General features: G+C 42.4%; 1 protein-coding gene across 7 annotated transcripts in view; it reads left to right on the top strand.

Annotated features, from left to right (window-relative positions):
* The first annotated feature begins 10,409 nt into the window (after window positions 1-10,409).
* The window catches only part of SCUBE2 (signal peptide, CUB domain and EGF like domain containing 2), a 61,499-nt gene continuing 44,004 nt past the window's right edge, over window positions 10,410-27,904 (top strand). For 2 of the 7 annotated variants that reach the window (XR_004424506.1, XM_033121905.1), the window contains exons 1-5: window positions 10,412-10,701; window positions 12,013-12,135; window positions 18,306-18,431; window positions 23,075-23,209; window positions 27,713-27,838. Coding sequence is in view for 6 of the 7 variants with exons in the window: in XM_033121905.1 (XP_032977796.1) it covers window positions 10,584-10,701; window positions 12,013-12,135; window positions 18,306-18,431; window positions 23,075-23,209; window positions 27,713-27,838 (628 nt within the window). In the remaining variant the exon portion in view is untranslated. Of the gene's footprint in view, window positions 10,702-12,012; window positions 12,136-18,305; window positions 18,432-23,074; window positions 23,210-27,712; window positions 27,839-27,904 lie in introns of all 7 variants that reach the window. The other 5 variants (XM_033121907.1, XM_033121910.1, XM_033121906.1 and 2 more) reach the window with 5 other exon arrangements.

The raw sequence follows: 27,904 nt of genomic DNA on the forward strand, positions 1-27,904 counted from the left end.
TGAAAAATGTCTACTACATTTTCCAATGAGTACAATGGCTAAGCCTTGACTGTTCTTGGAGCCCCAACCATGCAAACAGATGTTGGCAGAGGTCCTACCAATTTCCTAGGAATGAAATAACTCTTTCTGTGGTGGATTTGGTTTATTTTTTGGTAATCAGCACTGACTTCCAACTCCTTCTAGTATGCCTTTTGGCACTGCATAGGCTGACAAACTGATACAAACAGCATAAAAAGCATTTCTAGAATCTCTTGCAGCTAGAGTCCTGGATATGATTTACATTGTGCCAGTGAAATGTATTCATGTGAGATTTGAAAAGTATGAGTGAGGCAAAGTCTATTTTAACTGCTTTTGGCTTTGTTTGTTTTTGCTCAAAAGAAATGTTGTGGAGCCTGTTAACCAGTTTATAGGTATTTAGAAGCAGTTGCTGTGATGGCAACTTCCTCATCTTGATTCTTGAGAGGTTAAGTATCTTGTTCAAGGTTACGTAGATAATAAGTGACAGAGTTCAAGCTCAGGTGTCTGAATTCACAGCTACTCAATGAGTTCTTGAGATTTGCCCCGGTTGTGCAGAAGTAGTGGCTTCCCTGGCAGGTTAGGTTTGGTGTCTTCTGAGAATCATACATTTAGGCCCAGCCTAGAGCTCACCCCTCTACCTCTTCCAATCATTTTGTAAGCTCTCAGTTCTCTCTATTGTATACTTTTAGAGCCATTTAAATTTCCTTCACTAAAACCTCATTAGCGTAATAAGGGAAACAACCCTTTGGGATCTGGACAAAGCTAGCCTATTTCCAAAAATTCCAGGTTTCTCAGTTAGAGCCACATCATGGGTATGGATTTTCTCCCAAAAACCTGTGCTTTGGCACAGTTGTAGAATAGCCTGAATTGGGGAATTCAGGAAATACGGCACCATCCAGGCTTGGCTTCCATGGTTGGTGGGGGATGAGAATCTCATTTACTGCGTGCCCACTCTGTGCCAGAGCCTGCACTCAGCACTTCACAAAGCAGGTGTGATTACCCTGAGTTTACACATGGGAAGCTCAGACTCCCAAGAGGTTAACATGACCTGACCGAGATCCCACAGATAATAAACGACAGGATCAGAGCTAACATTCATGTCTGTCTGCACATTCAGTCTATACTTGTCTATATTTTAAAAAATCTCTTTTATCAACTGTAAGAGCAATATCTGTTCATTGTAGGAACTTTGTCATCACGCCTTTAGTGTCATGGAAGCAAGGCCAGTTTTTCTACAAATGTATTTACATAATTGTAAAGTCCCTGCTTCTTCTATAACATAAGCTGCCCAGTTTTTGATATAAGATATATAAGCTCTATTTTTTTTCTTTTTCTCCTTATTTTTTTTCCTTGAACACTGTCGTGAACAATGTTTCAGAAATAAGAAATAATTGATAAACTGGCTTGTGTTGACCTATTAATAAATGAAAGGGCATTGCTAGTTACCTGCAATAAAATTGCAAAATGGATCAACAGATAATTGCAAGGAACCACAAGTTACATCTTAACTTGATATCTTATTAATAGGCTCTATGAGCTAATTTTAAAGGATTACGACAGCTTTAATATCAGTGATCTTAAAATGATTTTAATGACTGACCAAAGTGTGTGTGTGTGTGTGTGTGTGTGTGTGTGTGTGTGTCTGTGTGTGTGTGTGTATTTTGATTCTCTTCCCAAAGGCTTTAGGCGGTAGTTACCAATGTTGCCACAAGCATTTAGAAGATCTTATCTGTTGCCTATTTAGCCTAAATTGGTCCAGGATGATATCGCACCATAATCAGGTATCAACAATTCTAAGGCAGCCGGAGAAATTCAGTTATACTCTGTGGCTGAAAATGAACTACAAACAAACCTCACATTGAAAATTACCATGATTTTAAGAAATGAGTGGGATCCAGACTTCATTCAATTTTAAGTTATTTAGGTGGTTGTGACAATAAAAACTACCTCCACTCTACTTCTCTTCCTCCTCCTTCCTCTATGGCAATATAGTCACATGGTTCAACAACTAAAAATGATACAGAGATAATCACTGAAAACCTCCCTCCCATCCTTGACCTTCATTTACTCTGACTTCTTAATTTCTTATATAGTTTTCTGGAGCTTCTTTATATATATACAAGCAAATACAAATATAGATTTTTGGTTTTTTTCCTTCTTCTTTATACAGCAGTATATATACATTATTTTGCATTTTTTCATTTAAAAGTATTCTTGGAGATCTTTCCATCTTAGAACATACAGAGCTTCTTCATTCCCTTTTACAGCTGCTTAATGTTCTGTTTAATGGATGTCACATAATTTATATTTCCAGCCCTCTTTGATAGCCATTTGAGATGTTTCTAATCTTTTGCTGAAACAAACAATGTTGTAACGAATAGCTTTGTACGTGTAATTTTGCACAAGTGAGAGTCAATCTACATTAAGTATTTATTTATTTCTTTTATTTAAATAGATATTTTAAGATTGCTTTTTGTAGAATTTATGTCAATATACACTCCCACCACTAATATTTTAAATACTGTTTCCCTAGTCTTACCATGAGAATGTTATCAAACTTCGGACTTTTTGTTTCGTATGTTTCAGATTCATTATATTTCTTTTAATTCATGTCTTTTGCCCATTTTCTGTTGGGTCATTAGTCTTTACTTATTGATGTCTAATGACTATTTACATGTGAAGGAAATTACATCTTCATCTGTAATCTGATATGAAAACATTTTTTGCAGTTTATCGTTTGTTCTTTGACTTTACTCTTGTTTTTTAAACATCGTTTTTTTTTCTGGTATGGTTGAACTTACTAATCTTTTGTAACTTCTGGATTTGGGCAATAGACTTTCTGTACTACAACATTAATTTTTCTTTTCATATTTTTGAGGTTTTTAAGAAAGTTAAATCTTTTATCTTAACTTCAATCTATTTGAAATTAACTTAGTGAGGCATGAATATGGATTCAACTTCATTTTTTTGTCCCAATACCATTTATTTAGTGATCTACATTTTCTACAGTGACTCAAGATGTAAGCTTTATTATATTGTATGTATGTATGATTTTATGACTTCCGGATATTATATTCTACTCCGTCAACCTCTCCGTCTATGTATATGCCAGCATTACACTGTACTGATTACTGAAGCTTCATATCTTTTAATATCTAATAGTGCTGATCCACCTCCCCCATGGTTCTTTTTTCCCACATTTTAAATCACTATTCTTGCTCCTTTATTTTCTATATAAACTTTAGAATAAATTTATCTAGGACAAAAAAAAGAAATCCTGTTGGATCATGTTAAATTTCTAAATTAAACTATGGAGAGCTGACATCTTTATGATGTTGAATATTCCTATCCAAGAGCATGTTATATTTCTACTTGTTCAAGTTTTATTTTGGTAAGTGTTTAATAGTGTTAAAAAATGTTTCTTGACATAGGTCTTGAGTATTTCTTGCTATGTTTATTACCAGGTATTTAATTTTTTTTATTGTTGCTGCTATAAACATGGTCTTTTCTCATATCATTTATATTGAGAAAACTTGATTTCTGTATATTAATTTTGTTCCCTACTAGTTTACTGTATTTTCTTAAATTGTTTGTAGTAGTTTTTCAGTTTGATTTACCTGATATACAATTATATCACCTGCAATATTTCCTCTTTTTCAACTTTTATACCTCTAATTTATTTTTGTCTAGTTAATTTGACTGATATATCCTGTAAAGTGTTAAGTAATATTGAAGTGATCATCTTTGTCTTTCTTAAGAGTTTAGTGGAAATGCTTCTAATGTTTCCCTGTTAAGCTTGATGTTGGCTTTTGGATTGAGATAGATTTCATTTTTTCATGTAAAAGAAATATTTATCCCTATAATATGGAGGTTTTTTTTTTAATCAAGAATACATATTTAAAATGCCGTTTAGCATTTGCGGAGATAATCATACAATTTTCCTCCTCAAATCTATTAAATATGATTAATTATGTAAGTAGATACCATAATAGTAAATAATCCCTTGCATTCTGAAATGTATCCCACTTAATTATGATCCTGAATTCTGATTGCTAATTTTTTGTTCAGGGTTTTTAATTGATGGTCATAGTGGGTACTGATCTATAGTTTGCTTTTTTGTGTACAATATTACCAAGTTTTGATATTAATGGTATACTTGCTCATAAAAAGAAAGGGGAACACCTTTAACAGGTTTTTAAACAAGAATTTCATATTTATATTTTGGAGGAGGCATTGAGGATGAATGCTCATTATGTCTCTTTTGTGCTGGACTGTAAGCTCTTTGAGGGCAGGTTCTGCTTCTGACTTATCTTTGTATTTTTCATAGTGCCCGCCATAGCACAGTGCCCTGCACACGTATGGGCCGTATGGAGCAGTGCTTAAGGAGGGCGATCCAGTGCTGGACGTCTTGGCATTGAATAGCAAGTTAGTTAACCTCTCTGCGCTTCAGATTCTCCACCTGTAAAATAAGGATAATAATGGTATCTTTTCACAGAGTTTCTGAGGATTAAATGAACTAATGCATATGAGGTACTTAGAATAGTTTCTGACGTGTGATATTCACTTAAAGGTTAACTATTATCATTTTTAAGTAAATATTTATTGGAAGGATTTTTAACCCTGTGTAAGCAAAAGAGAATGTTGGTGTGATTTTTAGAACCATTGAAGAAATAAATGGAGTCCTGGCATTTTCACCAAGATAATATGCACTTTGTGAATAAAATAATCATTTAGTATTTAGGCTCCTGATAGGATTCAAACCTATACAACTATCCTTCTCCCAAATCACTCAGAGGATCACCTGCTACTCAGTTACAGTTTCCTAATGGAAGATTCTGTAGAATTGAATAGGAATATTTTTGGCTGTAAATAGCAGAAAAACCAATTCAAAAAACCACAATGAGATACCACTTCACATCCATTAGGATGGCCATTATTTTAAAAAAAACACACAAAATAACAGCCCAAACCAGAAAGTAAGCTTTGTGAGGATGTGAAGAAATTGGAACCCTAGTGCATTACTGGTGGGAGTGTAAAATGGCGCAGCTACTATGGTAAACAGTATTGCGCTTTCTCAAAAAAATTAAAAATAGAATTACCATGTGATCCACAAATTCCACCTCTGGGTATCTACTCAAAAGAATTGAAAGCAGGGACACAAACAAATATTTGTACACCCATGTTCATAGCAGTGTTACTCACTATATCTAAAGGGTAGAAGCAACCCACCAACAGATAAATGCACAAACAAAATGTGGTACTGTGTTTCCCCGAAAATAAGACGTAGCTGGACCATCAACTCTAATGTGACCTTTGGAGCAAAAATTAATATAAGACCTGGTCTTATTTTAATATAATATAAGACTGGATATAATATAATATAATATAATATAATATAATATAATATAATATAATATAATATCAGACTGGGCCTTATATTAATTTTTGCTCCAAAAGACACATTAGAGCTGATGGTCCAGCTACGTCTTATTTTCGGGGAAACACGGTATACACAAATAATGGAATATTATTCAGCCTTAAAAAAGGAAGGAAATTCCGATACATGCTACATTATGGATGAATCTTGAAGACATCATCCTACGTGAAATAAGCCAATCACAACTACCATCTGATTCCATTCACATGAGATACTTAGAGTGGTCAAATTCATACAAACAGAAAGTAGTATGGTGGTTGCTAGGAGCTGGGGTGGAGAATGAGTAACTATTGTTAAATGGTACAGTTTCAGTTTTGCAAGAAGGAAAAGATCTGGAGATGAATGGCAATGATGGTTGCACAACAACGTGAATATACTTAATGCCACTAAACTGTACACTTTAAAATGGTTAAAATAGTGATTTTTATGTTACATATATTTTACCACCATTTAAAAAGTAAAAATAAATAAATTTTAAAAAGAAACAAATTGAAACAGTAAGGAAGTGTACTGGCACACATAACTGGAGGTGCTGACGTGGGGAGTGCCTTTGGGTTGGCTTCTCAGTGTTGCTCTTGGGATCAAGAAGGCTGTCACAGTTTCTCATTCACCACAATCACATAACAGGAAAAAAAGAGAACTCTTCCATGCCAGCCTTTCAGGCACGGGACCTAAGATTCACTCTGATTGGAGTGCTGTCACATGCTTATCCCTGAACCAATGACACTTACAAGGGGAATGGAGTGGAAGATATTCTTAAGCCAACTTCAGAGCCTGAAGATGAAAGTGGCACAGCTTCCCTCCGAGGAAGTAGGCTGCCTGGGGGAGGGTGAATATATATAACTAAGGAGGAAGGAGCAGATGGGGATGGGTAGGCAACCAGAAAAATTTACTACCTCTTATCCAGCTCAGACATATTGAAAAATTTTTTTTCAGATGTGCAAGCCATCCATCTGAGGAGAAATTAATATGTGTGCACAAGCAGATGGGTTTTTCTTTCTGCATTAGTTCTCAGGATCTGCTAACCTGCAAACTCTAGTACTTTCATATGTAGCTAATGGCTTTTTGGCGGACATCTCAGCAAACACATTTTTCCTTGGGGTATAGTGATATTTATTAATCAAGATGTTGCACTTCATTCATTCAAATAGTTCTTGAGACCCACTTCGTGTCTTTCAGGGAAAGGGAACAGTGTGAGCAAAAGAAAAGATGCATGAGGGGAAAAATGACAAACTCCTCATAGAAATAGAGCATAGCCTATGGGTGAGGGAGTGGTAGGAGAGAAGCAGGAAAGGTAAAATGGGATCAGATCATAAAGGTCTTTGTCTAAGCAGTTCTTGTTTCAACTTATTTATTAAGACACAACATATAGAATAAAGTGTATAAGGTGCATAAACTTAAGCCAACATCTCCAGAAATTTTTACATGTGTATACATCCATGTAATCACTACCTAGGTCTAGCTGAACATTTCCAGCATTCCAGAAGGTTCCTTCAGCTCCTTCCCAGTCAGTACCCATCCTCAGAGGGAACTACCATTTTGGCCTCTATTGTTGTTAATTAGTTGTGCCTATTCTTAAACTTCACAGAAGTGGAATTATACAATATGTACCCTTTTGTATCTGGTTTCTTTCACTCAGTATAAATATCATGAGATGCTTCCATGTTGTTGCTTGTATCAGTTTGTTTGTTTTTATTGCTCCATAGTATTCCATCAAACGAATACTCCACAATTTGTTTATGCATTCTCTAGTTCTGTGCTAGTGTGAATATAGCTATTTATGAACGCTCTTGCACACATCTTTTGGTGAACACATGCACTAATTTCTGTGGGGCATATACTTAGAAGTGAGTAGGCATGTTTTGCTTTAGTAGATATAGCCCAACAGTTCTTCGGAGTGGTTATATCAAGGGAGTCTCGACTAGCCTCAGGAAGACTGGGAATGGTATGATGAAATTTACATTTCACTCTGGCAGCCACTGTGGAAAAGACACTGAAGGGGGTGAGATTCTAGACAAGGAGACCAGTAAGGAGCCAGGACTAGGAGTAACAGATCCGGTGAGGGAGGATGAGGCCCTGAGCTCAGGCGGCTTGCTTGCATGGAGGAAGAGGATGGTTTTGAGAGGTGGTAAAAAGGTAGAGTTGACATGATGTTTGGATGTACTGGGAAGGGAGAGAATGAAGTCCAGGATGCCTGCCAGGTCTCTGAGTTGGTATTGGCAGAATAAGAGAAAGAGCATTGAGAAGGAGCAGGTTTGAGGAAGAAGATGAGCTCTCTTTTGAACATCTTGAATCTGAGAGACCTATGGGAGATCAAGGTGGAGGCAGCCAGTAGGCAATTGGATGTACAGGGCTGAAGCTAAGGGGAGAGATCGAAACTAGAGATTTCTATTCTAGAATCAAGGGAATGAGTGAACCATGAGGAAGAGGATATGAAAAGGGATCCCAAGAAGATGAAAGAGAAGGCCATTCTTGAGAGGTGGGAGGAAAACCAGGAGCTTGCCTGCTGTGATAAAAATCCACGGGAGGGAGTTTCCAAAGGCTGCTGAGGAGTCAAAAAAGATGGGTATTGAAAGGTGTCCTGTGAACACAGCATTTAACCTTGTCATACGTAGTGTGGGGCACCCAGGGTTCTTCGCTTCAACAGTCTTTCTAGTGCCAGAAGCCTGCCCTGGTGAGCCTGGGGCTGGCTGGCTGTGCTGCCTCTCCCCTCAAGCCTGTTTCACAGCCTCTCAGCCTGAGGGGAAGGGAGAAGGAGAGGAAGAGAGAGATTCAACTTTAATTCTGGGGCAGTTTGTGGGGACTTAAGCTGGACAATAGAGGGCAGACAGCAGCTAGCGCAGGGCCCACCAAGTCCCTCCTGACATTGGAACACTGAAAACATTGACATTTGAACACAAATTTCCCCTGGAGCCTTTCCCTTTGGAAAGTCCCAGTTGTAAAGCATATTGACTTTAATCTGAGGTGTCAGAGAGGTTGCCCAGGCGTCTGGGAGCCAACCAGCTGAAAGCACATTTGTATGAAGGTTGGGGCAAACAAAATAGGATTCAGAACACTTTTTAAGATCTATGCCAGTGGTGAATTTTTCCAGGAAACATGACAAAAATGGACCCTCTTTGGCAAAAAAGCGCTGGGTCTTACCATTATTAATTTGTATTCTTACTGAAATATAAACTTGGGGAACCGGTGAAGGGAAAAATACAGCACTCATCTTATTTCTTCAGCAGGCACAAGGGGCTGGAGGAGGCTCGGTAGAGTTTAATGGGCAGCTTTATGTATTTGTATGCTTTGACTAGAGCTAAAGAGGTCTGTGCCACACAATGGGCAGTGTCTCGTTGGATTTTAAAAGAAAATAACTTTGATCATTTCAAAAGCAATGAAGCCTGATGCAACGAAGAGAAAAGAAGGCCGTAATTTATGGCCACCATTAAGGACACAAAGACAAAGGGAACTGTTTCACTAAGTGAAGATTTACAAATGTGTAAAAACCATCCTTATGACTAGAAATAGCTGAGTGTCTCTCTCGCACAAAACAAAAGGGGATGGGAGGGAGGGGCGAACGACAGAAAAAGGGATGCAACCTGCCTGCCTTCACCAAGGGATGAAAAGGTCAAAAGAAAAACAACCACAGAAAAGTTTTCCTCTCAGATTCTCTATCAGGGAGTAGCACTAGCAACTAAGGCCCAAAGAGGCAGTCTCAGCCTGGGCGCCAAGGGCATGGGAGGGGCAAGGACAGCAGAAGAGGGGTGCAGAGGAAGGAGCTCTGGGAGGGGGATGGATGGACCCCAGGGAGATGTGCTATTATTGTGCATGAGCTGGATGGGGATTTTTTGTGATGTTTATTTTTTTCTGATTATCAAAGGAATGAATAGATAGATGTAGATGCAGACACAGATAGAGACATAAATATAGACACAAACACACGTATGTATGTATATATTCAAAGGAGAAAATTTAATAAATACAGAGAAGCTCAAAGAACATTAAAATCCCTGAGCAGGTGTTTGTTGCATCTAGGAGTCGGTGCTACATTTGTTCCTGGAGTGATGCTGAGTGTAGTGGGTGTCAGTCATCTGTGCCTAGGATGGTGCCTAGGATGGTTCTTTGGGAAGCCCTGTGAGTGTGTGTTCCTTTGTAAGGAAGTCTTGCTCGGAGAGCCAGGTGACAGGCACTGCCTGTATGTGCAGCTGGCGGGATCTGATGTTTATGAGTTCCACTGGTCATAGATACCACCTTTGCCCCAGCAAAGTTGGGGCTGTCTCTTGTCCCTGGTGGCTCACCTTTGACCTCTAGTCCCCTTTCCCTTCACCTTTTAGGCTGCGCTGAAGATACATTTTAACTGGTTTTCGGTGAAGTGAACATTTTGTGCTGCGATTCTGGGCCCAGCAGTGTGCCAGAGGGACAGCCTCAGTGTGGCCCATGGTGGGACAAGTGGCCTACTGTCCTCGGAGGGCTGTGGGGTGGGCAGAATGGAGAAGGGTGCAGAGGGTGTGCTGAGGTGAGCAGAGAAGCTGGCGTCACCCTTTTCACTGAGTTCTCCTGAGGGTCAGATGTATGTGGAATCCCCTCCACACCATCCACAGGCCCCCACTCCCAAGTGGACAGTCCGTAGGTGGCTTTGGGCTTGGGGACTACAAGACTCTGAACCACAGAGGACACTTCCTGGGTGCCCAGTGGCTGAATATTTCAGGCTAGAAGGCCTGTTTGTCCTCACAAAAGGGACTGGGTCAAGTTGTAGGACACTGTAAGCAGGCGGAGCACAAGGCTCTCTGAGGGTTGGAGAGGGGCGGGGGTGCGAGAGCAAGGGAGTTTGGTGCCAGGGCCTGTGCGGGGAGTTGGGGCCCGCCCCCGCCAGGCTGACAGCCGCCTTCGGGCCACCGCGGCCGCGCCCCCTGCGCCCGAGGCCGGGAGGGGGAAGGAAGGGGGGCCGGTAGGGGCGGCACTGCCCCCGCGCAGCCCGCCCCGGCCGGGGAGGACCGTGTGAAAATGAGGCCGGGGCTCGGGGGCCAGGCGGGGCCGGGCCGGGGGTGTCAGAGCGCAGCGGGCAGGGCGCCCGCACACACCTCCCAGAGTCTCCACCGTGCTTGCCCGCGCGCCGCCGCCTCTGCCGGCAGCAGCCGCGCCTTCCATGGGGGTCGCGGGCCGCGGCTGTCCCGGGGCAGCTCGGGTGCTGCTGCCGCTGCTGCCGCTGCTGCTGACCACAGCTTTCCCTCCTTGCTGGGGCCGCGCCCCAGGGCCGCCGGAAGGTGAGTGTCGGGCTGCAGGGTCGCACCTGGCAGGGCGCAGGCGGGGCCGGCGCCGGGAAGGGAGTCCTGGGTCCCGGATCCGGGCGGGCCGGGCCCGCGGGGCTGGGCTGCGGGAGCTCGCATGGCCCCATTCCCCGGGGGCTCTCACCCGTCGCCCAGGCCAAGGCGCCACCACTGCTGGGGCTAGAGGCCCAGGGCCTGGGTGCTGCGACCCAGCCTCGGACCGGGGGCTGATGACAGTTCCCGCCCTGGTCCCAGCTGCTCCGGGACCCCGGAGAGCGCCTGTTGGTCAGACTCTCGCCAGGTGAGCAGAGAGGAGGGCATTGGAGTCTCCAGGTCTAGCTCCTCGTTGTGTAGATGGGGAAACTGAGGGCCGCAGCCGGCTCGGGTACTTCGGGAGGTCATGGTAGCTTTGCTCCTGCTTACTTCAGGGGCGAGGAAATTCTCCTGCGGGCTTCAGGGTCGGCTTCGGAGATTTTTCTATCTGCGGAATAGCCACTGGTTGAGGATCTGGGAATGCCTGAAAGCAGGGACCAGCCTGGGTTTTGGACTGCAGGAGATAAGTACTCTGGATGTTCTCCACTAACTGGACGTACAGTACTTTCAAAACGTTTGTTTTTAATTAATGTCCTGGAGTGGTGTCAATCCAGACAATACTTCTGCCAAGGCCGATTTCCAGATTGAGAGGGTGGGCAGTGGTGAATGGCTGTGGGTACCATTCCCTCTTTGCACCCTCTAAGAGCTCAGGATGGTGTGCTCACAGCCCAGGGCAAGCTTCTTTGCTAACTTGATCTTTCCTTCAGCAGGCATTTACTATTGCCTATTTATGTGTCAAGCCAGTCTGTGATCAAACAACATGCAGAGTGGGAGAAGGGCTGGAGAACAGTGACAGCCCTGAGTGATATGTGCGCTATGAAAAGATGTATATATATATACATATATATGTATATATACGTATATATATGTGTGTATATATATATATATATATATATATATATATATATATATATATATATCGTGGGGGGACACCTCACCTACACTCAGGACTCATGACAGGCTTCCTGGAGGAGGTGGATTTGAGCTGAGTTGAAGGCATGTAGAAAGGGTGGAGGCTGTTTTAGTCAGAGGGATCAGACCATGCCTGGAAACAGGGGCCTGGAAATGGCATGGCTCATCCCAGGGCCTCCCAAGCAGTTCAGTTGGTGAGGAGTGAAGTGGGGTGGGCTGGTGGGAGGTGATGCTAGCGAGTGGCCAAGGTCAGGTCACACCGGGCTTAGGGTACCGTACTAGGAGCTGCTGTGCTTTTTGCAGATGTGGACGAGTGTGCCCGAGGGCTAGATGACTGCCACACCAATGCCCTGTGTCAAAACACAGTCCCCTCCTACAAGTGTTCCTGCAAGCCTGGCTACCAAGGGGAGGGCAGGCAGTGTGAGGGTAAGTGACTTGGGGATCAGTCGTGGGGGGACCAGCAGGGGAAGCGCCTCATCTCCCCAGCTCTTGTAGTGGCCACTCATGTTGGTAAAAGTGCTGCCCCTCCCCCCAAGTCTCATCCCCCTCTCTCTGAAATGTATTTCAGATCCTTAAAGAGTCCTCCCTAGAGCTGATTATAGTTTTATCTGGCTCCGAAATGTCCCTGGTGTTTAGCTTCTAAAAAGGAAAAGAGATGCTTCAGTATCTTTTGGTCCCACTCAGTTTGAGGGCAGAAAGTCACCAGTCATGTTATGTTGATCAGAAGAGCAGTGCCTGCCAGAGCAGAGCAAATCCTTTACCTTCCAGGGGCAGTTTGCACCCTTGCTCTGGAGTCTGAGTGCCAATCCTACCCTCCCCTGCAGGCTCTGGATGTTCCATCTTGTCCACGGCTCTGGGAGGTTTGGCATTTTGACCTGCCAAGCTTGAGGGATACACCAAGGGTCTGCTGCATTCGGAGCTACAAGTTCACCCTGGAAAGATATGTGCAGAGGGACACTTTAAGCCCTTAGAGTTCCAGCTCTGGGAGCCTGAAGTAAGGACTCTGCCATTTTGAGCTCTGGGCCACTGGGGAATAGCTCAGTGTCAAACTCTGAATTGGCTGGAGACCTGACCCTTATAGGAGGCAGCTGTTCATGGGGATGGAAATCATGGCCGTTGGAGATGGCAGGACTTTTCAGGGAGCTCTGAGGCAATCCCATCCTTTATTTTACAGATGGGAACACTGAGACCAGGGAAACTGGGAAAGGGACTTGTGGCCACGATCACACAATTAGCCTGCAGGTGAAAGGAAGTCAGGTGTCTAGCTCTGTCCCTGGCCTCACAGCTGTCCTGTTCACTCAGCCTCCCGGTGTTCCTCTATGGTTGGATGAGAAATCCTAATATGTATAGTCTCCCTTTTGCTAAGGAGCAAAACTCCTGCCTTTCCCACCAGAGGAGCATGCTCCTGGTCAGGTTCACAGCAAGTGGGGTTGGAGGTCCATCCAGGAAGCCCTTCTGTTTCTTCCAGTTCATATTTTCCCAGCGACAGACAGCCGTCTTTCTATCTGCGCTACATCATGGGAGGCCAATAGACTCCCTGTCCCCGAAACATCTCTCTGCTGATTTCCTCCATACTGGAATTCACACATGTTGGTACCCTGCTTGGGGAAAAAATGTTCACTTTTTCACTGTGTCCTCTGGTAACTGTATGCTCTCTGGGAGCAGGTACCATGCCATGGTTTCTTTTGGATAAAGTACATATTTACTAAATGATGTTGAATGACAGGTGGCAAGAGTTTCTTCATTCTTAGCTGTTGGGATTGACATATCACAAATGAAACTGAATTGCTAACAGCTAATAATTGAAAAGTCTACTATTTCATTGTTGCTTTTATATATTTAAATTACTTTTAAAATTATATGTGATTAGTGTTATTAAAAGTCACTTTTAAAACAATATATGATTAGTGTTATAAAAAGCCAAACGATACAAAAACTCTCCTATTCTTTATTCACAGGCAAACACTGTTCACAAGGAGCATGTATTCTTTGCATTTTAAACTAAACCCCTAGGAGGATTTGCTCTTTTGAATACTTGTAGGATTTATAAACCTAGTGAGGAAGGATGTGTCTATTTAGTTTGGATTTCTTGGTATGGGAGTCCAGAAATAGACACTGTCTTACAAGAAGTAAAAGAAGAGAGAATGAAGATTGCAAGGATTCAAAAATGTAACTCCTTTATGTGTGTTTCTTGGCATATCAGTTTTTAAGCCTCGTAGGTCCTACCCATGGTACCATTTGTGTTGTGATTATCACCAGCTTCACTGCTCCTGTTTGAGTTGAAGGATGGCAACTGGGTTTGCTCAGAGGGACCAGAATTCTATCCTCCGCAAAGTTTCTTCTGTCAAAATGTTGGAGATATGAAAGTATGGGCCCCGAATAAGTATTTTTAAAATAAAGCGATTCATAAATAGCTTTAGTATATGTGCTGCCGAAGCGAGCACAATTCATAAGTAGCTTTAGATAAACGATATTTTATTTAAAATGATCTTTGCTTGTGTCCCATACTTTGGGGATGGGCTATCGCAGTGGCCAGTATTCATTACATGGTTCTTGCAGTTTAGAGAATTGAATAAAGTTTAACAAGGATGGATCGAAACTTGGCCTTTGTATGAGGAGCTGTATTTTTTTAACGTTTTATTTTAAACTTCCGAAAATTTGCAAAAATAGTGCAGAATTCACATGTGCCCTTCTTCACTTATCTTATCTGAATGTTAACAACTTATATAACCATAACACATATTAAAACCAGCACATTAAAATTGTCACAATGCTATTAACAAAACTACAGACCTTATTCAAATTTCATTAGTGTTTTTTTTTTCATTTTTTTACAGTTCATTTTTTTCTTTTTTCCAGGATCCAACTCAAACTCCTACATTACATTTATCTGTAGTCTCCTTTGTCTCCTCCAATCTGTGACAATCCTCAGTCTTTCCTGGTCTTTCATAAATTGACACTTTTGATGAGTACTGTTCAGTTCTTTTGTTTACCATGTTTTCTCATGATAAGAATTGATATGGTAGGAATTGAAAAGATAAGAGAATTTCCTATGTTTTCTCATGATAAGGTTGAGGCTGTGCGTTTGTAGTAATACAGAAGTAAAGCTTTTGACAAGGCTGCCACAGCAGTTCTGTTGTGCATCAGTCACATCGGGGACACACAACATGCATGTGTCCCATTACGAGTGACATTAACCTTGATCACCTGGTTCAAATGGTGTATTCTGGGTTTCTCCACTGCAGAGTTGGTATGCTTTCCCTTTGCATAAGAATAGATACATATCTTGGGGCAGATGCTTTCAGCCTATGCTAATACCCTGTTTCTTCTCAGATCTTCGCGCACTGATTTCAGCATCCAACTGTGGATCTTACCTGCAACAAATATTACTGTGATGTGTAGCTGTCGGTAATTTAGTAGTTCCCTCATTCCTTATACATCTATTATTGTGATTCTTCATTAATAATAGAAGAATCTTCCCCATTTATTCAGGCATTGATTTATGTGTTTATGTATTTATGCTAGTATGGATTCATGGGTATTTATTTAATTATTTGTATGGTTATTTATTTTTGCTCAAATTGTTTTAGCTTTAGCCATTGGGAGCTCCTTTACATTGTCTCCTGTGTCTTTTTAAATGCCCTCGTCCTTTTTTTTTTTTTTTTTTTTTGAGAAATTCCTAATTTTCTGGTACCAGAAGATAGTCCAGACTTACCTTGTATTTTATTTTCCCATCCCCAATCCTGGAATCAACCACTTCTCCAAGGAACCCTGGTTCCTTTTATTAGAAAATGGTATATAGAAACCAAGATCTAGATGTTGGTGTTTTTCATTGTTACTGGGGTGTCATTACTCCTAGGTCGTCTCAGTAGACAGAGCTAGGAAAGTATGCATACATATTAACCCAAATACACACACACACACACACACACACACACACACACACAAAGGGGTAGATATAAGGAATAAATATAGTATGTGTGTATGTGAGTAAAATGAGTGATTTACTTTGGATTCCAAAGCAATACCACAAGATTCATTCTAATCTCCCTCTTTGCTTATTCATAACTTCTTCCTCCAACAGTGAGAAACCTGTCTCTCATCTGCAGTATATTTTCCTGTTTGTTCAATCCTAGTATACAAAGAAAGAATTACTAATCTGTAACCTGTGAGTAGAACGGATTTACCAATTAGGGTATAGTATTCGTATACAGCTGTTTTTGATTTTAGCTTTAACAACATCCAGTCAAGATACTGTTTTTCAAACTTACTTGGACTAGTACTTTTCTTCCCCATCCCCTTCAGTGTGGTTATGTCATTCATTTATAATACAGTTATAGTCATTTGTTTCTCTTTGTGTTCCATTTTTTATCCTTCCCCTCACTTCCCCTCCCGCCCCCCCGTTGATTGTACATACCTATGTAGGTACATGTATTTGTGTGTGTATGTAAAACATCACTATGGTTCTGAGCGTGACAGTTATACAAAAACTCAGAAAAGTGTTACTCTCTCCTCCTATTCCTATTACCCTGTTCCCATTCCTCCTCCTTTCTGCCCCTTTCCCATATACTGTGGGTCACCATTTCTGTAGTTTCGGTTTATCCTCCTCTATTTCTTCTGTACAAATAAGCAGCTAAATGTGTGTTTTATTTTTAACTACTTTAATAAGCTGTAATTTACATTCACCAATTCTTAGTAAGTGTAGAAATCAATGAGTTGGGGTAAATTAGTTGAGTTGTGCAACTATTACATAATATAGTTTTCAAACATTTTCCTCATCTCAGCAAGATCCCTCAGGGCCATGTACAGTTAATCCTTGTTTCTAGCCCCAGCTACAGGCAACCACTAATCTATTTCCTGTCTCTATAGATTTGCCTTTTCTGGATATGTCATATAAATGGAATCATACAATATATGGTCTTTGTGTTTGGCTTCTTTTGCATAGCATAATGTTTTTGAGGTTCATCCATGTTTTTAGCCTTTATTGGCATTTCCTTCCTTTTTATCGTTGACTAGTATTCCAGTGATGGGTATACCATATTTTGTTTATATATTCCTCAGTTGATAGACATTTGGGTTGTTTCTACTTTTGGGCTATGATAAATAATATTGCTGTGAACATTCACCTGCAAGTCTTTGTGTGGACATAATTTTGCATTTCTCTGCTCCTATACCTAGGAGTAGAATTTCTGGGTCATATGGTAAATTTATATTTAATCTTTTAAGGAAGTGCGAAACTCTTTTCCAAAGTGGCTGTGCCATCTTATATTACCATCAACAATGTATGAGGGTTCCCATACATTGGGAACCCTCATCCCCGCCAACATTTGTCATTGTCTGTCCTTTTTATTATAGCTCTTCTAAGTGCTAGTGAAATGCTATCTCATTGTAGTTTTAATTTGAATTCCCCTAATAATTAATGATGTTGAGCATCTTTTAATGTGCTTATTAGCCATTATTTGGTAAAATGTCTATTCAAATTTTTTGCCATTCTAAAACTGAGTTGTTTGTTTTCTTATTATTGAATTGTAAGAGTTCTTTGTAAGTCCTTTATAAGGTATGTGATTTGCAACTATGTTTTACCAATATGTGGCTTGTCTTCATTTTCTTAATGGTGTCTTTTGAAGTACAAAAGTTTTTGATTTTGATAAGATCCAATTTAATACATTTTTAAATTTATGGATTGTATGTTTGGTGTTTTATCTAAGAAATATTTCCATAATCCAAGGTCTCAAAGATTTTCTCATGAAAGCTTTATATTTTTTCTGAAAAGCTTTATAGCTTTATCTCTTACATTTTAGGTCTCTGATCCCTTTTGAGTTGATTTTTGTGTATGGTGTGAGGTAAGGGCCTAAATCAATCTTTTTGCATATGGACATCCAATTGTCTCGGCACCATTTGTTGAAAAGACTATCATTTGTTCCAATAAATTGCCTTAGTACTGTGGTCTAAAATCAAGGGACTGTAAATATAAGGGTTTATTTCTGGACTCTCAATTCTGTTCCATTAATCTATATGCCTGTCTATGCCCATACCGCACACTGTCTTGATAACTGTAGTTTTATATAAAGTCCTCCAAATCTGTGTTCCTTTTACAAAATTGTTTTGGCTCTTTTGAGTCTTTTGGATTTCCATATAAATTTTAGGATAAGCTTATCAAGTTCTACAGAAAAAGCATGCTGAAATTTCATGTGTGTGTTTTTTATATCCCCTTATTTTTTCCATGAAGATAACATACTACAGATACTCTGTTGCATTTTGATTTTTTTTGCTTAATAGTATATCCTAGAAATCACTCCAAATCAGTTCATAGAGATCTTTCTTACTGTTTTTTTTTTAACAGCTGCATAATAATTCACTGAGTAAATGTACCATAGTTCTTCAACTACTTTACTCTGTATGGGCATTTAGGTTGTTTCTAGTATTTTGTAATTGCAAATGCTGCAGTGAATAACCTTATACGTATTTATTTTCTATTGTTCATGCAACTTCGGGGTAGTTTCCTAGAAGTGGGATGGCTGGTTAAAAGGTAAATGCATATTTCTTCATACTAAAGAAATAGCAGCTGTCTGGTTTACTTCTGTTTTATTCCTCAGACATTGATGAATGTGAAAACGAACTCAATGGAGGCTGTGTGCATGACTGTTTGAATATTCCAGGCAATTATCGCTGCACTTGTTTTGATGGCTTCATGTTGGCTCATGATGGTCATAATTGTCTTGGTAAGGAAAATGGTTGAAAATGACAATTCTCCTGTATCCTCCATCACCCTCACCCCTTTCTTTCCTTTGATGAAATACTCATTAAAAAAGAAGGGAGTCAGAGACTTGTGTTTTCTGTCTCCATAGAAATCACACTCCCTGACAGAAAACCAGGTAAAGTGTTTCTTGTTTTTTTGTTTTTTTTTTTTTTTTTTTTTTTTTTTTTAAGGAGGGCACAGCTCACAGTGGCTCATGAGGGGATCGAACCAGCAACCTTGGTGTTATTAGCACCAGGCTCTAACCAACTGAGCTAACTGGCTACCCCAAGTGTTTTAGTTTTTATGTGATCATTCATAATATAAATCCTCCATTAGTCCAAGGAGATATACAGGCACCATCATTACTACTTACTGACTTTCTAGCGTGCTTGTCACCTTTAAGATCTTTGATTTTGTGTTAAAAGGGTCTTGACTTATAACCATTTCTTTAATGCTGTAAGTGTCTCTATTGTAGAATTGGTAAAACTACTTGTCCTGAAGACTCCAAATGTGTGCTTGGATCTCAGCCAGGTAGACCCCCCCTCTTTCTTTCTGAGAGGGAGAAAGAAATTCAAACAGAAACCTTCCTGTAGAATCTTCCTAGTATTCTACAAAACAGAAACATCTGTTGGAGTTTCAGTCCTTGAGTTAGGGACTGCAAAGAGTGTTGTTTACACTGGTTTCTTATGCCAGGAATAAAACAGAACTTAGAAATAGCAAACACTTGGATGGGGTTGAGTGTTGGATAGTCGTAGAGGATGCAGCATACCTGGCAGGGAAGTATTTGTGATCTGTTTGTATTTTAGGGCTGGTGTTATCAGTTGTCCAGGAGGACATCATGGGAGACAGGTGGCATCAGATTCCTTTGACACTGATAATCCTTCATGTGGTTGGCCCCCTGATGTCCACTTGGCTGTCCCAGGAACAACTAAAGCTAGGCCCTGACTCTGTGGGGACAGCTATTCAGATGCCCCCTTACCGTGCAGTGAGAATGGCCACTTGATCAAATGCTTTGAGATCAGCATAAAAGTCACTAGATAAGTACAGGCAGAACTTGTATTTTGAGAGTTGAGGAAGGAGAGTATTTCCATTTGGGATTCACTCCCTTGTATGACCTTTGTCCACTTCCAGGTCACCTGGAGCCTGATGAAGGTTCTGTCCCTTCCTGTCTTGCCCTCTGTGAGAGGTCAGGCTTTGGACCCAACTACTTGGCTTTCTAAGCCTGCAGCTCTCAGGAAGACTTGAGGGCTGGAGGACCACTAACCCCTTTTCAGACTTTGTAGGCCATCAGTACCACAAAAAAGGCACATTAGAGTGACAATCCTGACAGCAGCAATAAATTGAGATTAATTAAAAACTCAAAAAAAAATCACCGTTAGTGTGTAATTTGATGGGAAGCATAAATTGTGTTTGTGGGTTCTTTTCCTTCCTTCCCTTCCTTCCTTCCTTCCTTCCTTCCTTCCTTCCTTCCTTCCTTCCTTCCTTCCTTCCTTCCTTCCTTCCCTTCTTTTTACCATTTTCTAGGGCAGATTTCACATTTCCCTTTGATTTGCCCACAATGGCATTTGAGAATGTGTATCTGATGGGAGACCCCGTCATCACAGTTGTGCTCAAACCATAGCCTGGGGGTGTGCGAGCTTCCTAAAAACAACAAGCTGAGCCATCCAGGGCTTAAGGACCAGGGCCAGCGGGTGGGTAGAGTTCTGAGTAAAGACCTGCTCAGAAATCCTGAGGCCTGGAATCCGTCCTTGCCTGGCCACGAACACAGATATTTAAGCAGACTATCTCCATTTCCCCTGCTTGGGGTTCTCTTTGTGGGTTTTGTAGCAAGGATCTGCCTTGCAGAAAGATCCTGAGCGTCCTCTTCCATGGACTGTATCTGAAGGGGCTAAGGATTCTTTAAAGGAAGATATAAGAAAATAAAGTGGTACATTAAGAAGAGCAGGACTAGTACATATAGAGACTTTTCTGCCATGTAGACTTGAAAGGACCGAAGCATTTTGTTACAAGAAAGAAACTCAGAGCCAAAAGTTTCAGGAGCAGCGGTTTCCTGTGTTCTCTGGGATGAGCCCTTACCTCTCCTCAGCCCCCTAACTGCACCTTAGTCACCAATATATTAGCCAGAATGTACAGAGTACAAATACCACTAAGCTCTGGCACTAAACCCAGAGTCCTCCAAGATACGAATGCCCGTGAGCCTAAAAAGTGCAATGCAGCTCTTCCATGCAGCTCACCCCACCTGAATTCAGTTTCTATTTATTGAGTGTCTGGAAGCACAATATAGCTATTGGGTTTTGTAGCAGTGGTTCTCAACTCAGGCTGCACATTGGAATCACTTGAAAAATTTAAAATTACACCACTGCCTAGGTCTCATCCAAGACTAGTTATATCAGTGTCTCAGGAGGTGGATCGGGCGTCAGGGTTCTAACATGCGCCAGGGTTGTAAAACAGTTTTACAGTCTGGAGAAACACCAGCCTAGTGATGGACATGTGTCCATGTGAACACAAACACTTTTGTATTAATTCAGTTAGAGTGCGTCACCCAACTTAATGACACATTTCTAATTGCTTTGGAGAAAAGGAAGAGTGTGTTACATAAACATGGGGTGGGAGCATACCTTTACTCAAAACCAAGCCAGGATTCGGTGTCTAGGGAAACAGCCCTGTCCTGCTCACAGTGAGTCTTCACCGAGGAACACCTAGGCCAGGTGTGTCCTAATGTGGTTTATCCCCTTGGAATGTGCTCCCTTCACCATTTGGCACAGAGAAGGGCAAGTTTGTTCGGCTTTAGGGGATGGCTTGGGTCCCATCAGTTTAGAAAGGCATCTATCTGCTCGGTAGTGTGGGAAGACGGATGACTGGAAGATCTGAAGCTTGAAACCAGATAACAGATATTTAAATGTGAATTTTCTTGTTACGGATATGCCCAGGAGCTAGTGATAGGCACGTGGGAAATCAGGCTGGAGAAAATAAGTTGCTTTTATATCAGCCTTCTCCTTGAGCCTCTGTCATGTCTGAGATTGTTCTGGAAGTTTCCTCTTCTTTGGCTCTGGTGATGCGGTGCTTTCCTGCTTGCTCGTTCATGCACTGAACACTTAATGTACATCTGCAGGTTCCAGGGCTATGCGAAATCAAACACAAATCTCGAACCTCAAGGAGTTTGCAATCTAGTGGAGATGGATAAGTAAAAGATTTTGAGGGGTCAAAAGGTGCAAATGGGGAAAAAAAATTGTGAGAATGCAATGTGGTAAGTGCAGAGGGTCGTGAGTGACACAGTGGAAGGACAGTCCCCTAAACTCACCCTGGGGACGTGGCACTGGAAGAGGCATCTCCCTCCCCATCTTTCTGATGGCTTCTCTGGGGCTCCTGCTGTCTCCTTTCCTCTTCCTGCCCCTGATATTCTCCTGAATTCCACCTCTGGTGTCTCCTTTCTGTTCCCCTCTCTCCCTTCTTGCACTTCTGCCTTTGGCTTTCTCATGCACATCCACCACTTTATCAGGCCACCACAAGTAAATGGTCTTCAGAGCTGTCTTTACACCACCAGACTTAGGTCTCCCACTCCCTGCCGGACTTAGCGCTGAATGTCAGCACCTCCCAGTATTACCTCCCTGCTGGGTGGGGCCAAGCACATCTCCACCCCCATTTCTATACCCAGTGCTGCTCTTCCCTGTGTTTCCATGGCTACCCGCCCTCCAGGCACCTTGTCCACAGTCCTCTTTCATTTCTTCCCTCCTTGGCATCCCCACTGCCAGGCCCAGGTCCGGTCCCCCACGACCACCAGCCATGGCTATTTCAGGCACTCGTGTGAAGCCAGGCTCCCAGGCTTTTGATTCTTGCCTTTCTCATGTCCTTCCCACAGTTGCTGCCATATTCTTCCCAAAACGAGGGTCTGACCATGTCACCCCTTCTCCAGTGGTTCCCAACTGTTTCCCAAATAAAGTAGGTCCTTCTTTGCTTGTTATTCAAGGTCCTGTGCAGTGTGATCCCCCATCTCTCTTCCCAGCTCTGTCTCTTGTAACTTCCCTGCTGGTACCCACGCTCCAGCGCAGTGGAATGACCCACCACTGTTATCTGAACAGATTCCATGCTCCCCAGCCTTCCTGCTGCTGCTCATGCTTTCTTCTGTCTACAATCCCTTCTCCTCATTTGTAGTGGAAGAAACCCTGCAGGGCCCAGCCTTCATCAGCTTTTCCAGAAAACCCATCCTGATGCCCCACAACCAGATGTGACCTCACTTTCCTTTGTACCACATCTCATAATTACTCGTATATTTGTCTTTCTCGTCCTCGTGAAGGGCATGCTCCTACAGTGAAGGAATTTGATCTTACTCATCGATGTTTTACTGTCTCCATGAGCACCGTACTTTGGAAAGAGAAGGGGTTCAATAAATATTTACTGAACTGATTATCTTGTGTGCATGTGGAAGGCCTTTTTAAGTGAGCCTGACACCCATGAGGGTTGGCTAATCATATGGGGGTCCCATCGACTTCAATTCTGAGAGCTCCTGTGATGCAGGTACCAGAAGAGAGACCTCATCTCCACTTAGTAGGCATCTCTGAGCTGCTGGGCTGGGTGGGGTGTTTGAAACAATCACAAAAGCAGAGGCTAAGCCTTCTCCCCCTTCAGATGTGGACGAGTGCCTAGAGAACAATGGCGGCTGCCAGCACACCTGTGTCAACGTTATGGGGAGCTACGAGTGCCGCTGCAAGGAGGGGTTTTTCCTGAGTGACAATCAGCACACATGCATTCACCGCTTAGAAGGTACCTCTGCCCTGTTGTGGTTGGCGGGTGGGGGGTAGGGAATGGGGGGCAGGGTCACCTCTGAGAATCACCCCCACCCTCAGCAACTTTAGAAGGGAAGCATGGGCTCTAGAAAGTCTGGAGGCCTGAGGATGAGTCCAGACTCTGCTACTGGGTAACTGGGCAAATTATTTTAGCTTCAACTTCCTCACCTGGCAAAATAAGTGGGTTGGACTGGGTGAGCTCTGAGGTGTCTTCCAACTCACATTCTCTGATTCTAATCTTTAAATAGAGTACAATTCAAGCATGACTAGATGTCTCAGGAGAAATGGACAATCTGCCAAGTTTTTCAAAAACGTGCTGCAAACCACAGCACTAGGTGCCAGCCTGCTCCTTGCTCAGGGTGGGTGGGGAAGGACTGCAGCCTCCCTAGGAGACTTCCAGGGCTTTGCCTTGTTTTCAGCCTCAGGCTGGACCTGGCCTGCCCTGTGTTTTGGATTTTGGAACTCTGAGCCTCTGGGGCTCCAGGGGCAGGGGACCCCCTCCCCAGATTTGGGTTGTCTATGGTGTGATTTCCTGCATCCACGTGAAAACCTACAACTCTTCTCTTCTGATGGCCTACCTTTCATTATCTCTGCGTTGAGTTTATACCTTTTTTAAATTCCTCTTTTAGTTCAGGGGACGCTTGGGAGGGAGGGGCCTTGTGGCCAATCAGCCACTTTTAACAGAATGATGTGCTTTTAACTGTTCTCTGCTCTTTCTTAAGCCAAACAGTCATATTTTGGTGATTGTATACCTTCTCCCTTGGTTGCTTGTGCCTGTTTTTAAGGGAAGTTCCCTAAATATTAGACTATTAACTCCTTGTTCATTCTCATAACTTAAGAATGAGGTGATTTTAAGTTCTTCTATTTAATCACAGATTTGTAGGTTTATTGTTTTAATCATAGTTTTAGTGACGTTTCAAAGGTTTCTTTGTGGAAGATGATTTTTGCCTCATTTTCCAAGAATGATGTCTCCTTCTTTAGGAGCCTGTTTGGGTACTAAGAATGGTCAGAGAAAACACTGGAGGCAGTGGGTTTGATGGCTCTTACCACCCCAGCCTGCTCACTGTCAGTGTTTGAGCAGGTTAGTCACACACTCTGGCTCCAATCAGGTGGATCTCTATCTCATGGGGACTAACAGAGTAGCAGTTGGGTTGTACTCTCCTGCTGGTCTCTCTCTGGACTCTTTGGGGAAGCTCTGCATCTGGTCTGAGGCAGAATTAAGATGGATCTCAGGGCATTTCCCCTTTGGTTACTCAAAGCTGCTTCCTGGGAAGTAACTCTGGCTTTCTCTTCACACGGTAAGGAGGTAGGTGGGGACCTGTAGGTGAAACCGTTGTTTGAACACCCCCACTATGGATCTCACCCACTCACAAAGTGACTCCTCTCTTACCCTTGCACTCCTAGAACAGTGGCTGAGCCCCTTTTTTCCCTCCAGCAAGCCCCCCGACTGATTACAGACGCAGGGTCCTCATAACAGAAGTAAATACAAAAGCAGTTCCTTTCCACAATCTGCGTTTTCTAAATTTTCTACAATTCAGACATTCTTGCAACCCCTGAAGAGTATTTAAAATGAACATATTTGTCTGGAGCTAAAACCAAAATCCAGGAATATGACTTGTGGTCTGGAAGTGCTTTCTGTGATTTTCTGTTGTGTTTCAACCTGATTGCTTGGCAAATCCATGTCAGCGTGAGCCAACAGATTATAGCAGTTTGTAATTGAGACTCCTTCATCCTAGGGGTTTAACTCTTCAAATAGAACAATCTGTAAGCAGTGTTCCTTTAGGATTTCCTCCCTGATGCGCATATTAAACTCTTAGAAACTGTATTAAGATAGACTTTGAAACCCACACATGATACTTGAAAAATGATTCAAAGAAGGTAACACTGCAAGCTAGTATTTTCTAGTGATGCTGTTTTTAATAGTTATTTAATAGTTATTGTTTTTAATAGTTCTTGACTAAGTATTCTTCAATATAAGAGATCATAATAGCTGATTCTGAGGGAAAGCTCAAGCTATTGATTTTTTTTAATCCTTAGAGACCCCAGAGCTCTGATGGAGAGACTGTGTGTTTTCACCCATGTAATGGGGGTAGGCTGGGGAGAGACACCATTGCCCCAGCCTGCCTTTGTCCCTATTCATGGGTGCTCAGGCTCTCAAAATGAGCATTCCTCTTTTGTTTGTCTGCTCTGAGAATATTTTTAGATGTTTATACTGCTGCCTTTTCAGAGTAGTGGGGAAGGTGTCAGGGTAGTGAGGAAGGGGCTGTGCTCTCATCGGGCCTGTTTCCCCCTTTGTGGAATGTTTCTCACTCTGTTGGCAAGCCATATTTTTATTTCATTTCCAGAAATATTCTTCAGTGAGACCCTGAGACCGGGACCACCAGAATGGGGCACTTCTAATATTTCTGAGCTGTTTAGCTCCTGGTGAACTGACAACCCTAAACATGACTGCCAGGCCAATTTCTGGGGGGTTGCAGGGGAGCCAAGACCATGCCTGGGATCCCCAGTTTGGACCAGATCCATCTGCTTTCCTAGCAGTGGCCTTGTTTTAAATCAAAAAGCTTCACAGTCATTTTTCAAAAAGCCCTCAGCATGTCCAGAGCCATTTAAACCTTCTTTATCTCCTGGTAACTTTAGGTCTAGCTTGATATGATATGACATCAGAGGGCAACTTTTTTGGTATCCCCATGGCTCCTGGCATACAGTGAGTTCTTATGAAATATTTCTTTTGTAAATGAATTGCTCTGAGGCAGTAAAGGTCACTTTGCAAATGTCTTAACAGACTTGTTAAACAATGTGAAAAAGAAGAAGCAGCAGCTGACCTGTTTGGGGAGTGTACTTTGCAGGTGTTACTGCCGTCTTTTCTTGGGCACTGTTATGTGTACTCCTACGTGCTCCTGACACCTGTTACTTCTAATCCTCTGCTGACCCAACGACAAACGTAATGCTTGTTGGCCCTTCCTAGGAGGGCAGGATACTGCTTCGAGAGGCAGCTCTCACCTCCTGTGCCATCTTGGTACTGGAAGTAAATAACATCTTCAGAAATCTCCAGCCAGAGCAAAGAGAGTTTTCCACCAATCCAGTGCAAGCCTCTTTCTGTGTTAATTGACAGCAGCCCTTGGCAGGGGTGAATGAGTCCCAGCAACTTACAGCAGATCGAGTGCTAGTGTTCAAACAGTTTATAACAGTCAGATAACAAACACGATGGTTTTAGGAGTGTATAGGATGTATTAACTGTTACACTGTCGTTTGGAACAGGAATGACATCTGTTTGTATTAAAACAATTATTCTAGTTAAGCATAGATCGATGGCTATGTGGGAGAATTGGAGAGAGGTGACTTTTGACTTCATTAGAACCAAATAAATGGCTAAGGTTTTAGCAGCTTAATACAGAACCGTGTGGGAGCCTAGGGAAGTTGAATGAAAACTTTTTATACTCATGTTTAAAACAGTGCTACGTCCCAATATTAGAAAGTGCCTGGTCAGTAGAGAGCCAGTGAGAATAAAATCCCTACTCGCCAAGATGCTTGAGTCACATTGCACAAAATCGAAGAAGCATCCCAGAAACATGTCTTAATAGTGCCCTACAAACTGAGCCGATGTTTTGAGAATATTCTTGGGTGTGGTAGTAGTTCCTTCAGAGTGCTCGCAAGTGGCAGGGTCCCAAAGAATTCGTCCCAAAGATGAGACACAATGCTGGTAGACCGTACAGGTGCATACTTTGTTATGGCCCCATTATTTCAATGCATGTTAAACCATTCAGGAAAGTAACCACCTTTCTTGCTTCCTGCCACTGTTACCACAAGATTGGGGCGAATGAAACTTATCATATACCTGAAAAGAAGTATACAGCAGCTAAAGAAAGCCCCACGTAGGGCATCTCCCTCTGTTCTCTTTGTTGTTGTGTTGTCATATGACATTGTTAGAGGCTCGTGCTCCAAGCCTGCTGAGAAAGGGGCCCAGGGACTAACTGAGGGTGGTCACAAAAGAGAAGTCCCTGGGGAGGTGTCCATACGGTAGTGCCAAAATACAATAGCCACAGGCACCTCCCAAGTGTGGATTTGGTGGGAGTAGAAAGGAGGGTGGGAACTTTCTGAAAATCATTTCAGATTATGTGAAAACAATTGGACTCTTCCTCAGTTTATCTGCAGAATTTCTTAGGGAGACTCTCCTTTTCTCTTTGCATTCTTGATCAGCGTGGGTGACCATTTTCTGGGGTCAGCAGGCTCTGATTCCATACCCAGCAGAGAGCTTCTGGTGGGTGCTTTCTTTTCACTTTATTGGAGGGGGGGCTCCTACTTCTTTCAGAGAGTGGAGACATCATATCTCTTGGATGACATAAGAAACTTTTCATGTCTCTGTTAATTGACCTGCCTTGATTTTAATGACATATTCTTTTAAAATATGGGGCTGATGGATACGCAGGCAGGCAGGTGTGTGGTCCACCCTGGTCACTGGCTGCATGCTGCTGTTTTGCAGAAGGTCTGAGCTGTATGAATAAGAATCACGGCTGTAGTCACATCTGCAAGGAGGCCCCGAGGGGCAGCGTCGCCTGTGAATGCAGGCCTGGTTTTGAGCTGGCCAAGAACCAGAGAGACTGCATCTGTAAGTATGGACTGGCACCCGCGCTGGGGGCCCTCCTTCCCGGAGGCCGTCTTGTGCTGCCCACAT

This window comes from Rhinolophus ferrumequinum, chromosome 11 (genome assembly GCF_004115265.2).
Source record: "Rhinolophus ferrumequinum isolate MPI-CBG mRhiFer1 chromosome 11, mRhiFer1_v1.p, whole genome shotgun sequence".
Taxonomy (NCBI): Eukaryota; Metazoa; Chordata; class Mammalia; order Chiroptera; family Rhinolophidae; genus Rhinolophus; species Rhinolophus ferrumequinum.